This window comes from Lathyrus oleraceus, chromosome 5 (genome assembly GCF_024323335.1).
Source record: "Lathyrus oleraceus cultivar Zhongwan6 chromosome 5, CAAS_Psat_ZW6_1.0, whole genome shotgun sequence".
NCBI lineage: Eukaryota > Viridiplantae > Streptophyta > Magnoliopsida > Fabales > Fabaceae > Lathyrus > Lathyrus oleraceus.
Genome location: NC_066583.1, coordinates 571639971 through 571654904, shown reverse-complemented (window position 1 = coordinate 571654904; position 14934 = coordinate 571639971). Strand labels below are relative to the sequence as shown.

The following is a 14934-nucleotide window of genomic DNA, read 5'->3' as shown; positions in this document are numbered from 1 at the left end:
ATGAAAACAAAATTACACAACACAATGAGCACAAAGATTCTGTGTTCTATTCTTCTTTTGACAAAAGATACAAATTACTCCTAATTTTATATGGTCCAACTCATGTCATCTAAATATATCTGATCACATGTTGTAAACTCTAGATTATCAATATTAAGAAGAGTTTGATTTATACTTATAAAAAATATTGCACACGAAAATTACACCAACAAAATAATATAAACTGATATTGGGCATATCCTTACATTATGCCGAAGTTAATGGAAATATTAGTAGAGATAGATAGACTAGAGAAGAAGAGTTGAGTGACCAGAAATTAGGATATAGGCCTAAGAAAGCAAGAATTGATTATTATTATATGATTAAGTTAGTTTAGGAGTATGATAAGAATATTAATTATATAAAGTAGAATACGTAATGGGAGGTTACACGACATGGAGGGAACTTCTCAACTACATGTGGTAATGTCAATGAGTGTTCATTTCTTCTCTCTCCTATTTCTTATACACTCGGACACCTCACGCAATGTATATGTGTCCACATGCTTAGCTTACCACCATTCACCAAAACGTGCACATAACTAACTTTATAATATACTTACAATTGCATTCGTTTTTGTCTCGACAATTTTGTTTCTATAACGAGTGATTCAATTAATAAATAAAAAATTATGTTTTCATGGAAATATATATTATTAAATATTAAAAGTAATACGAATAATAATGATTAAATAATAGAATTAAAAAGAAGAAATTAATTTATATTGTAAATTAAAATAAACTATTTATTAAAATACTAATCATGGTTGTAAATAGATCAATATATTGATAGTTTAACTTGTGATAAAAAAATTCATTTTTTTCGACTTCTTCATAATTTTGTTACCTTCATTTTTAGATTTGAAAAGTTTATTAGGGTCGTTATAGGATAGTTAGTGCAACTGATATTTACGGTTAGAAATTACTTCATATATATATATATATATATATATATATATATATATATATATATATATATATATATATATATATATATATATTTATTTGTTGTGCTCTTGCTTTAATCTCAAGCATAATCATTGAATTGCATGTTTCACTACTTCAACTTCTTCCTTTTGCATCAAGCTCCATTCATGAAGTTTTCTTCATTTTTCATGTTTGTCCAATCTTCAACCATAGAAGTCTTATATTCTTAACATTACTCATTTTAGAATACTTTTTTATTTCAAATAAATCACTTATGGCGGGACGAGAAAGTATTGACATAAACACATATGTTAGAGAAGACACTCACATGGTATTAAGTATCATGTCTAATACTAAGATCTATGTGACATCACATACACTTTTGATGAGATAACTCAACTTATTTAAATCAACGATTAAAATGAGTTGTAGGTTTAAAGTTTTAGATCTGACAAAAGTATAACTATAATGCTAACAACAAACAATCTACTATATTTAAAAAGTAATATCAATGTTGTAGAAGAATATTGACATTAGACCCGACACTTAAATAATATGAAATATTGTTGTCTAATACTAACATATGTAAAATATCGTAGTACATTCCAATAAATTGGATTAGGTATGACCGTCAACAAAGTCCACCGCAAATCTTAATCAATTCATAAAGACAAAATTGAGATAAAATAATTAACATGCCAAATTAAGGATGACAATGGATATGGTATGGGCATGGTACATTAGTATCCGTCGACATATTCGTAATTTAAAAAAAATCTTTGTACCCTAGTCCATACCCGTGTGGACACCAAGATTTATACATGCATTTGTATCCTATGGGTACCTAAGTATCCGTATTCATATCCGTTTATCTGTTTTCTAATAAAAATACTTGATCAATTATAATTTATTATGTAATTTTAAGTTTTTAATACAACTAAAAAATCCAAGGATGTTATTGTTGATTTAAAAAATAAACAAATATTTATATACAAATGCATACAAGTTTAATAGTGATGTATTTACTGAAATTGATATATTAACTTGTGTACATAATAATAAAAATAAAAATACATAAATATATATTGTGCGGCTATAAGACGGAGTGGGTACAAAGGTACTTGTACGTGCACTCATACCTGCTTATTTTAATGAATAATTACACGTGTCTGTATCTATTTTGTGGATTTTTACCCCACCCGTTGTGGGTAAATTTTAAGGGTACTCACTGAGAATGGGTCTAATTGTCATCCCTATGTCAAATCGATTAGACCAGCATAAAACCAACGTGGGAAAAATATTTGAATTAGGAGGTATTAGGTGATATATTCAAAGTAAATTAATAATCATAATGAGTCGGAACTAGACAAGAGAACATCGATTTCGATGACTAATAAATATTCTCTCTGGTCCTATTTATAAGAAAAAATTTACTTTTTAAATTTATTGAATAAGCAATATATCTGGACAAAACACAGATCATATACATTAGTTATTTAATGAATACAAAAATAATTTTTTTTCTTATAAATAGAACCAGAGGTAGTAATATTTATGAGCTTAAGTATGGAGGAGGACACGAATGCTATATAAGGATATTATTATTGAAGAAATACACACATTTCATATTAACGATCATATTTACGACTCTAACCGTCTCAATACCTATGAGAAGAAGTATCAATGTTGTAAAAATCACTACAAATATATAAATGATTTAAATCTTAGATTTTGACATATATGCCCTTGTCTTTAGTTAAGACTAGGGGTGTTTAAAATCAAAGCAGTCCAATAGAAAACCGTAAATCAAACCAAACTAAATCAAAAGCGAAAAAAACCGCATTTAGTTCGAATGTTTTTGAGTCAATTTTAACAAAACCGATATGTTTAGTTTGGTTTGCGGTTTGTAGTTTGTAAACCGAACTAAACAAAACCAAATTGCATTATGTTACAAGTCAAACGTCATTTATCCCACATCCAAAGCAAAACCTAAATCTATGATGCATTAACTTTACAATTACAAACGGTTTTCTCTTACTCACCCTTAAGATTTCAGTTTCTACCTTTTCAAATCTCTTCTAGTCGTATCACACATTTTTTCCATCTTCTTTGTCATGTACGTCTCACCTCTTATACTTCAATCTCTCATCTCTTATTTTATTTCTTTTTCATCTTCTTATTTTTATATTATTATTTTCTCTTCCAATTACGTTTTTATTGCACATTTATTTTCTAATCATGCATCTCTTCTGTTCTTTCTTTTTCATCTTCTTTAATCTATCCCCTCCTCTATTTTTTCTATTTTAGTATAATTTTTTTTATATTACTTTATGCCTATTTTTTTCCATCTTTGACTAATTTGATTTTTTTATATTGAATGAGAAGTTTGTCTAAATATGATTATTTTTATTGCTATTTGATAATGTATGAATGACTAAACATAAAATTATGTTGTTCTTTATAGGTGTATGTATGACTCGATAAGAATCTTGTAAAAAATCGAATAAACCGAAACAACTCAAACTGCATTAGTTTAATTTAATTTGATTCGAATTTATTTTTAAAGGTCAACCAAATCAAACCAAACCACGTGCTTCTTTCTCTTGTAATTCAAATGATTTTTAATTTTAAAATTATTTAAACCGCACCGCAAACATACCTAATTAAGACAATCCAATTCAAAATAATTTAAACCGCACCGCAAACACGCCTAATTAAGACAATCCAGTACCATTTTTGTGTTGATATTCTCAATTTGTTAATTTTTAATGGAAGAGAAAAAATGTGAATGTTTTCATGTGTGATGTCTTTTTCTGATCTTCATTTTGTGAACAACATAAATAAGAGTGAAGCTAATAACTAGAAACTAGAAAGTGAGATAAAGATTATGGTTGATGGGTCCAATGCAAATAGTGGACCATAGTAAAGCTTCTATAAATAATCAAATGTCTGTGGTCTGCAAGTCATAAGTCATCAGAATCTTTCTTGGGAGCATCAATTTTGTATGGGCTTGTCACTTCCACTAATAGATAATCCCAAAGCTACAGATATATCATGTACTTTTATATTTATTTTTACTTTTAAATTTATCTAATTTCACAAGAAAATACCCTACTAACAAAATAAAATTAGGGAAAAAAAGGTTTTTTTATCTAAAAAATAACTATTAAATTGAGAAAATTAGAATTTAAGAATAGCCTTTGTGATTTTATTATAAAAAATTGTCTCATTTTTTTTTTTAATTGTAACAACATTTGGTTAATTAGGTGTAACTGATGGATGTGCTTATTAGTTAAACTAAACAACTACATATAAATATAAGGTGGTGGAGTGGGCCAAAAGATATTATACTCATAAATAGCTTAGTAGTGGATATATATTATAACTAATAGTTAGGATATAGATATAGATATACATAAGCTTAAGCCATGACATTTTCCAAACCAATTTCTTATTTTTATTTTAAAAATCAAATTAATTAATTTTCAAATAATAAATATTAAAGAAACAAAGTATGTGAGTGTGGTAGTAGAGTGAGTGAGAGAATGAGAAAGATGTTTTTTTAAGCTTTATTAAAATAATAGTGATAAATTAGAAAGCCACAAAAAGGATGCGTATTCCTATGACTTTTGATTGTGGTGGTGGTGCAACCAAACCCTAATCATGCTCATCCTTTATCTCATCCATTTCTTCAATCTCACACAAAAGAAACAACCAAACAAGAACTAAGATATATAACAAACAAACAAACAAACCCAAAATATTAAAATATTAAAAAAATAATAATAATAAATAAATAAATACACTCCATAATATACTATATGACTAACTTTTCGTGAATGAAAGGCAACACTAACCAAGTAACCACTTACTTACTCAAAGTATTCCAAAACTTGAACAAGTAGATAATCAAAATGGAATGAAAAAATATATATTATTCATATAAATCGAATGAATCCATAATTTCGAATAATTGTAAATTAAAATAAAGCTAATAATAATAATTATGATAATTAATTCACAATGACCATAATTGATCAAATTAAAATATAATCTTCCTTCACCATTCATCCAATCTACCCACCCTGGCCTAATAATGGCAACCCACCATTGCCGGAAACTGAAAAGTTGAATCCCGGAGATCCTCCTCCGGCGCCGGAAGATTAAGATCCAATTCTAGAATATTTCGAGTCTTCCCATGAACATCACCAACGTTGTTGTTGTTGTTTTTGTTAGTACACGCTCTGTGTCTTCTCATATGACCACCCAATGCTTGACCTGATGTAAACTCCGCGCCGCAAATCGAACACTCATGAACCTTGTTGGATCTATTGGGTTTGTTATTGTTTCCATGGCCATGGAAGTTTAGATTACCACCACACCTTAATTCAAGAGAAACATGAGGAGGAACAAGAGGACTAATAGTAGAAACATTCTTGTTATGAATATGATTGTTTTGTTCTTCGGTTTCACCTGCGGAAATGATTTCTTTCATCTTGGGTTTCTTGTGACTTGCTCTGTGTCCACCCAACGCTTGAAATGAATGGAAAAAACGGTTACAAGTTTTGCACTCATAGCTTTCAAAACCGTTTCTTGTTGCCTTTTCTGTTACTATATTGTTATAACCACCGTCTGGTTGACGGTGGTTATGACAACGTTTCTCTTCTTGTCCTCCGGTTCTTCCTTGAGCTAGGAGAATCAAACAGTTAGCCATGTCAGCCTCCTCATCCTGCTCAGTGCTATCGAAGGTGGTGGATGAGAACGATCTTCCACCATCTCCAATAGCACTCGAGCAACTCGACGTCACCGTGGTGTTCGCCACGGTGCAAGGAGACAACATCCTTATCCCTCGTTTGGTTCGCTTTCCTTTCGCGAGATGTTCCTTAGTGCCTATACTTCCTTCCATATCCATTTTAGACATCATCATAAACAAATTCAAATGAAAAAGAAAAAAAAGGTAGTAGAGAATAGAGAGAAAGAGACAAACACAAGTGTGTGATTTATAAATGAATATGAAGAAAGAGTGTGTGAAGTGTGAACAGATTATTATGTATTTATATATAATGGTAGTGAATGAATGTAATGGTTTTGTTACGAGTCAGCCACCCAAAAATCTTCCTTGCTTTTTTTCCAACCTTAGAAGTGTTACTGCCAAGAAATTAAAGTTCTTTCCCTTTATTCACTCGCTTTTCTGGCGAGTGGTTTCACGCGCCCACCATAGCCACGCTTTTTTTTTGCTTCCCTTTATTCACAACTTACAATACTTTTCTTTACAACTTTTTATAAAAAAAAATTATTTTTCTATTAAATAATTTAATAATTAAAATGAGATTTTTTATTATTTTTAGTGAGTTTGTGAGTAGCACAGTGTAATGTAGTGCATGAGTATGATTCATGAATGATTAAACATGCTTTTGCATTATGATGTGATAAATCTTGGAATTGAATGAGTTGGAACATGTCGATTGTGAGAGTGTGAGTTTTTGATTAATGATAATCATAACTATGCGAGTGACCAAGATTAATTGCGTGCTAGCTAGATGGAGATTAATTAACTAAAATTCGGTTTTAGGTGGTAATGCTAACTGATAATTAAATTGGAATAATATTTTCTATGGTTTAAAATTTAAAAGCATTAAATTAAGAAGGAAAGGTTGTTGTTTAAGTGTTAACGTTTTCAATCCGTTTCACTCTTTCTTTGGTTAGAAGATTATTTAGGCCAAACAAACAAAGGATATCAATTTACACAAACCCATTAAAGCAAAGATTGCACGTTAGAAGCATGTCATCCTTTAATTAAAATAGAGTGATTAGAGATTCTGGTAGCTTTAATTAAGTATTTTTTGGATTAATTTTTATTTAATTGTTTTGTGAGTAATAATAATACTCCAACAAGAAAAGAAAAGGACATAAGTGGCATGTGATTAAGTATATGATTCTGTTAAGGACTAAAGAGTAAGGATGGTATATGTAGAATACAAGTATGTGACATAAGCACTTTTAGGACGGTTCCTACTTTTAAGTTTCAATGGTGAGTTCTTTTAATTTCTAATTAATTACACTTACTCTTCTGCTTAAAGATACAGCCAGGATTTTAGGTTGTATAGCTAATCTGTCATAGTTATCAATTATTGCTAAACCAATCATAATATGATTTCATAACGAATGGGACTTGTGAAAGTTGATTAAATTATTTGTCTAGTTTGTACACTCTTTCACTAAATAAAAAATATTTGTCTAATTTGTCTAATTCGAGTCAAAGGGATTAGGAAAGTGAATATTAGACATATTCAAAAGAGGTTGGAGAATTGTAACGTGGGCATAGGACTCTGTTTACTGGGACAAATTCAAAAGGAGCTTAGCTAAGTGTTGGAATTTCGAATTTGTATTGATTAAAAATAATATAGGATGTGTTTTTCCGGTAAAGATATGGAGACTCAGATACTCTCGTAAGTATATTATACGAATGGGTCGAGGGCTAGTTCACAATGGCGAGTAGTACTGGATGATGGTTTTTGAGACTGTTTAAGGGACCAACTCACATGAGGTAAAAGATCTTGTTGGTGATCGGTGCTATTGGGTTGCAGGCGGACGGTAAATTATCGGGGTTAGGACTGCTGGGAGCGAAGTGCTCTCTGAGCAGTATTGGATGGTATTAAGTGAATATCACTTGATCCTCCTTCCTTTGAGTAGGGGTTCCTGATTCTCAGGGCTTTCTTGAGAAAGGTCGCTACCTGCCTAGTCAAAGGGGTGGACTGATGAATTCTAATTTTCAAGAAATACGTGGGTCAGTAACTATTTTGACTTTTCCATTATTCAAGACACATCTTATCTCACGTCTCTTCTCCACAGGGGCAAGGAAAACGTAGGGGCGAGGCGGTACATCCCTTCGGACGACCTTGCGTCGTCGCTTCTTTCCTAGGGTAGCCCCAAGCTGCCTTCCAAGGCAGAAATATTTGCAAATATGACACTACACAGTCTCTCAGACACGAGTCCTTCGACAAAGGGCTGAGTGTTTTTCATTATAGGTTAATGGGAGTATTCTGAGGATTGGCATTTTCCTTTGTGAGGCCTTTGTCGACCCTACACCCATACGACTTAGCTACCGAGGCGTTGAGCCCCTTAGATATTATACCATGTAGCCCGACTAGGGGACGTCGAGTCCCTCAGGCGGGTCATTTTCATATTCCAGGAGGTACTTCTATCGAGCCCTCTGGCAAGACTCGACACTAAGTCTCTGGGGCTTGATACATGTCGCGCCTCTTTGGAATGACTTCGAAAGCTATCTCGCCCGAGGAGATATTGAGTCCTTCGGGCGAAAGCTTTTTCTGCTCTAGAAATTCTAAGTTTCTCAGATATTATGTTACGTAGCCCGGTTGGGGGACGTCGAGTCCCTCAGGAGGGTCGTTTTCACTTTTCAGGCGGGATTTCTTTAAATACCTCAAGCAATACTTGACATTAAGTATTTGGGGATTTATATAGGCCGTTCCCCTTAGGCATGACTTTAGAATCTATCTCACTCGAGGAGACACTAAATCTCTTGGGTGAAGGTTTTTACTGCTCTGGGAATTCTAAGTTCCTCGGATATTATGTCACGTAGCCCGATTGGGGGACGCAAAGTCCCTTAGGGAGGTTGTTTTCACCTTATAAGCGGGACTTCTATCGAGTCCTCTAGTAAGTCTTGGCACTAAGTCTTCGGGGATTGATACTTGTCGCTCCCCTTAGGCATGACTTCAGAAGCTATTTCTCCGGAGGAGATGGTTAGTCCCTCGGGCAAAAGCTTTTTCTTTCGGTCAATCGGGTTTGTCCTGGGAGGGTGGCCAAAATCTCTTTGTGGAGGCTTAGTTGCGTGATCGCCTCGAGAGGTTGCAAGGATCTTCACGTGGAAGTCCAACTTACAATTGCCTCAAGGGGCGACAAGGATCCTTCTATTAAGGTATAATATACAATTGTCTCGAGGGGCGGCAAGGATCCTTCTATGAAGGTCCAACATACAATTTCCTCAAGAGGCGACAATGATCCTTCCATGAAGATCCAACATATAATTTCCTCAAGGGGTGACAAGGATCCTTCCATGAAAGTCCGGCATACAATTTCCTCAAGGGGCGATAAGGATCCTTCCATGATGGTTCATCATACATTTGCCTTGAGGGGTGACTGTCGTGTCGCGAAAAATACATAGTCGCCACCGAACTTTATTTATTCCCAAAGGAAAGGAAAAATATTGATTAAGCCTAAGTAGAAGAGAAACGGGGTAAGGAAGTTGATTATGCAAGGGGAAGGTATTAGCACCCCTCACATCCATCATACTCAACGGGAACTGTTTTTATTGTTCTTTGCACATATGGGTGTTACTATCTAAATGTTACTTGCAAGATTTTGAAATCATGTGCCTACGTGTTCTCGTAGTGTAATGACAAAATCAGAGCTTTGTATTTCTTGGTAGAAAATACAAATGTGTTGGTTGTTTTTATTGAATGATGTTAACGTCTGTGTTCTAGCAGTTAAACATTGCTTGTATACTCGCGCGTGGGAGGTTTAAGCATTGTTTGAATTGCGGTAGAACGAAAATAACATGTCCTTTGTGAAATTTTTTTAAATGCCCTAGGGCGAAAAATTAATTTGATGGGTTTTGATTGATTTTAAACTTGAAAATATTGTCTTGATTTGAATTGCACTAAAGTCTATGAATAAAGGTGAATACTTTGAATAACTGGGGCGCACGTCCCATATTCAAAGGTATTCAAAATAAGGATAGGAATGATCCCTCTCATTCTTCTCCATTTCTTAAGCCTCATGACACATTTCATATTGTATTTTTAAGTGTTTTTGGATTTATTTGCAAAAAGGTTTTAGTCTTAAATGAATAAGGAAAATAAATGAATATATGAATGGGGTAAAGCATCATGTTGTCATGCATTGGTTCTAAGGTTTTTAAAAAGCGAAAGGAAGAATAATTGACCTAAAGGATCAAGTATGAAATAAAGTTAAAGATCTAATCCAATTTAAGTGATAAATGGACTTGTGATAATTTAAATATGGATGAAAACCTGAAAACCTAAGGGAGCATGCAAATGTTCATGAGAAATCATACAACAAAAGATCTAATACTGTTGAAAGTATTTTTCGGTGAGTATTTATTTTATCGTCTCCACATGAATTGATGCGATATTACATCCATTCCATAATTTACAATGTCTTAAGTGATGGTTTCAATTGGTTTTGGTTTGGTGAAAGTAACATTCAGAAGAGTTTGTAACAATGATAAAAGTTTAAAAAGATTAATGTTTTAAAAGACATATCAAGACTAGATTTCATCAACCTATTTTGTATGTATTCGATTAATCAAGCATGTGAACTTCATTTATAATCAACATAACCACATATTGCTCATCTATACTGCTCATGTCTAATACGATATTGCAATGTTTACCGTATTATTTAATCGATGATGTCTCAACCTATTAAACAATACAAATAACATTAATGATCCGATACAAAGTGAATATCAAATTTCACTTCCATGTCTAAACTTAGTCTTTGATAGATGATAAACTTAGGTCAAGAATTAAAAGATGTTTCTCAATAATGATTCTAATCATAAATATTAAATAGAAACAAAGATTATCATCTACATTGATCATAAAGTTGTTCACATATAAAAGATCAAAAGAAATGCATACTAGTTAGGTTAACTACATCTAACCTTGATACAAAAGAAATGCATACTAGTTAGGTTAACTACATCTAACCTTGATACAAAAGGATTTACAATAAATAAAGAGAGATGAATAAGCATCCAAGTTGAATAATTGACAATGGATGCGAATCCAACTCCAATTAAATGATTGTAGCTTCAAATGCCTCAAAACTGAGTTTTCTAGGATTTAGTGTGAAGAGGAATGGATATTATTGAGAGATTGGGCAAAAATAATCAAAATGACCTATTTATAGAAAGTTATGATTGTCGTGTCTCGTCGAGTGAGCATGAGCTTGCCTGGCCAAAGTCACCTTTTTGGCCCATCACATGTCAGATTGCATCAAATCGTCTTAATGAAAATACTTGGTCTCGCTCGGCGACCATGCACTTGCCGGACGATCAATTTCACCACCAAGGTATCTTTCGAAATGAAATTTTCCAACATGATTTCCTTTTCGCATCCAATAAATCTTCATCGGTGTCATCCATTCGGAAACTATCCCCCTTAACTTAGGAATACTTCATGCCTTCAAAGAGGGTGAAACACACCTCTTTATCTTGAACTCTAACCTTCATTATACCATCATCAACATCAGTCATCATTCTTGCGGTCTTCATGAAAGGTCAGCCTATAATGAATGGTGTATCATCATCTTCTTCCATGTCTATGACAACAAAATAAATCAGAAAAAAGAATTTGTCCACCTTGACTTAAACATCTTCAAATATTCCATGAGGACGGGTTCTGTACTTGTCGGCCAATTGTAATGTCATCTTAGTTGATTTCATTTTAATGTGTTCCTAGTTGTTGAACCACGGATAATAGAATCAAGTTGATGCTAGAATCCAAATCAATCAATGATTTGCCAATGTACTCATTACCTATGGTGACCGGTAATGTAACCCTTCCCGGATCGCCTTCTTTCCACGGGAGAATCCTTTGAATAATTTCACTAAAACTAGCAACAAGAGTGATGGTTTCTTGATCAGTATATCTTCTTTTCTTTGTAAGGATGTCCTTCATGAACTTTTCACATGTAGGCATTTGCTTAAGAGCCTCGAAAAATGGAATATTGATTTGCAACCTATTAAATATATCCAAGAACCGAGCATAATGCCTAGCATTTTCCTTTTTGGAAGAAGCATTAGGATATGGCAAGTTTTAAACCGGAATACTACTCATCTTTTCCTTCCCCTTTTAACTTATTTTCTTATTTTCCTATCTATTTGTCTTTTCTACTTCTTCTTTCTCACTTTTCTCTTTTTCAACTAAGTCTCCCTCAATATTCTTTTCTACTTCAATCTCATCATTTTCCTTCTCTTTTTCTACTATAACTTCCTCTTCCTCAACTTCACCACCAATGTCCATATCAATTTTTCTACCACTACGAGTTAGAATAGACTTACAATGCTCCCCCGGGTTTTCTTGAGTGTTTGCGGTGAATGTTCCTTTGTGTTGATCGGCTAATTGCTTAGACAATTGACCAACTTGCGTCTTAAGATTTTTGATGGCCACATCGATATTCTTTTGGTTATCCATTGACATTTGCGTGAATTGGGTGAGAGTGTCTTCCATATTTGAATTTCCACCTTGAGGTTGTGGAGGTTGATTATAGTTTTGATAAGGATTTTGACGGTTTGAAGGTCCGACCTCTTGTCTCCAACCTTGTTGATAACCTTATTTATTTCCCATTTATTGGTAACCTTGTTTGTTTTGATAAGGTGATTGCCTTGGTTGGTAACCTTGATTTTGATTTGGATTCCCCATATAGTTCACTTCCTCTCCAACCAGAGGATAATAACCAGTAGAATGATCTTCTTTACACAATTCACAAGAAGCAAATTATTGATGCTTGTTAGGAATCTCTTGCATCTCTTTGATTTGTTGTGGGAGCTTTGACATTTGTTATGTGAGTAACTCCACCTGTTGAGATAACAATTTGTTTTGGGCTAGAATTGTATCATTTATGTCAATTCAATGATTCCTTGTTTCCTTTGTGTCGTACCTCGGTTATGTTGGCCTTGATGATCGTTGAGTGTCATTCTATCAATAATGGCTATTGCTTCTTCCACATTCTTTGACATCAAAGAACCACCCGTGGTAGCATCCAATAGAGTTCTGGGTTGTGGTTGGAGTCCATGGTGAAATATATGGATTTGAGTAAGTTCATCAAAACCATGGCCTTGACATTTCCTTAACATTGACTTGATTCGCTCCCAAGTTTCATTAAGGGCTTCACTTGCACCTTGAGAGAAAACCGCAATTGAAGTCTTTGCTTCCATGAACCTATTATGTGGAAAGAATCTCTCTATAAAATTTGCATCTAACACATTCTAACTGGTCATTATTTGAGTAGGTTGATCAAGATACCATTCTTTTTCTTTTCTAATCAAAGAATATTGGAATAGTCTCTTGAACACTTGGTCTTCGTCCGCTTCTAGAGCTCCAATTGCATCATCAATCTCATAGAACTTTGTAATGTATGTGTAAGGATCTTCATGATCAAGCCATGTGAAGGGATTTGCATACAAAAGTTGAAGTATCTCGGTCTTCATCTCTGAGTGTCTTCCATTGTTTGTAGTTCTAGTAAACTGAGCATTTCTCCTCAGATTATTTGTACAAGAACCTCTTCAATGCTATATGTAGTAAAGTCGTTGAACCTGGAAATTTAGATGAGTTGAAACATCAGGCTGCAATTATCTTGTGTCAATTAGAGATGTTTTTCCCTCCATCATTTTTTGGCATTATGGTTCACTTAATTGTTCATTTAGTAAGTGAAATTAGAATTTGTGGTTCAACTTATTTATGGTGGATGTATTCAGTAGAGTGATACATGAATATCTTTAAATGGTATACAAAGAATTATCACTATCTGAAAGATTCAATCATTGAATGGTACATCACCTAAGAAGCTATTGAATTTTGTATAAACTATTTGTTAGAAGTGAACTCTATAGGAATTACCGAGTCTTGACATGCTGGAAGGTATGATGATAGAGGTATTCAAGGTTTAAATGATAAGATACTTGACTGAGATGTAGTTCCTCAAGAATTTTTTTATATATTTAATAACCTTAGTGAAGTTAAACCTTACTTGAGCATTCACAAAAGTCTTATCAAGTAAAAGTTCCACGGGATGAGTGAAAAGTTTTTGTTGACAAAGCATAATAAAACTCTCATAACTTGATTTAATAAAAGGGTTTCTAAAGAGAGTAGTGCATCAGAGACAATTAAATGGATGTCACATATGCCTAAGTTTAATGTAATAACTTGAAGTGCATACGAAATTACTAAATATGGATTCTATACAAAACCAAAGGATGATCATAGTATCATGCAAAATAGTGGGGTTATGGTTGAAGTTGAATCCATGTACTTCTCTAGTTCGAAAGATAAGAATCATGTACTGACATCTAGAGCTTACTTTGGGGTCATTGAGGAAATCATGGAGATTGACTATGTTACTTTTAAATTTCCTTTATTTAAATACAAGTGGATTGACAGTAATACTGGTGTAGAAACTAGTGAGTTAGGATTCACACAGGTTGATCTTCGAAAGGCGACTTTGAACAAACCATTCATCATGGAATCCCAAGAAAAATAATTTTTTTAATGTCACCGATCATTCTAACACAAGATGGTAAATTGTTCTTCAAGGAAAATCTATTCTTGATAGTTATGAAAATAAAGATTTTAATTTTGATACCCCTTTTTTCGCAACACATGTACGTCTCTCGTCAGAAGAAAATTATTTTGATGATGATGTGCATGTTATTCATTGTGATTATTAAGAGCGTATATGGAAAAACTAGTAAGTAAATGTTTTATGTCACTTAGAAATATATATTTACTCATTTATCTTTTTATATTCTTTTTACTAAATATTATTGTTGTTTTTGATGATGATCTTAATTGGTTTAAAATGTGGTTCAAATTATAGGTTCTTAACGACCAGTGAAAAATCATAAAAGAGAATTTTTGGCCGACCTACAAGACTTTGGATTTTGGTTATTGCTTTTGTTGGTTAATCATTTGTTTTAGTTTTAATTTATTGTAAAATTATAAGGTGTACGTGTGCCATTTTGGCTTGCAAATGATGTAAATAATTTATATTTTTAGTACAATGGTTTTGTCTAAGAAATGGGCAAAAGGTTCAAAGTATCTATTTCCGAAATGGCCAAAATATGGTTATGCGATAATGTATTTGTTTCAGAAATGGCCAAAATATAATTTTGTAATACAAGTTCAAACCAAAATATAGAAAAAGG

General features: G+C 33.1%; 2 protein-coding genes across 2 annotated transcripts; both read right to left on the bottom strand.

The window, feature by feature from the left end:
• Positions 1–4880: 4880 nt before the first annotated feature.
• Positions 4881–6014, bottom strand: LOC127086554 (zinc finger protein ZAT5). Its single transcript, XM_051027330.1, has one exon. The coding sequence runs from the start codon at positions 5890–5892 to the stop codon at positions 5056–5058; it is 837 nt and encodes a 278-aa protein (XP_050883287.1). The 5' UTR covers positions 5893–6014; the 3' UTR covers positions 4881–5055.
• Positions 6015–12521: 6507 nt separating this feature from the next.
• Positions 12522–13221, bottom strand: LOC127082138 (uncharacterized). The gene is made up of 3 exons (XM_051022362.1): positions 13037–13221; positions 12672–12952; positions 12522–12589 (listed from the first exon to the last, which is right to left on the bottom strand). Exons 1-3 carry the CDS (start codon positions 13219–13221, stop codon positions 12522–12524), a joined length of 534 nt encoding a protein of 177 aa, XP_050878319.1.
• Positions 13222–14934: the final 1713 nt, after the last annotated feature.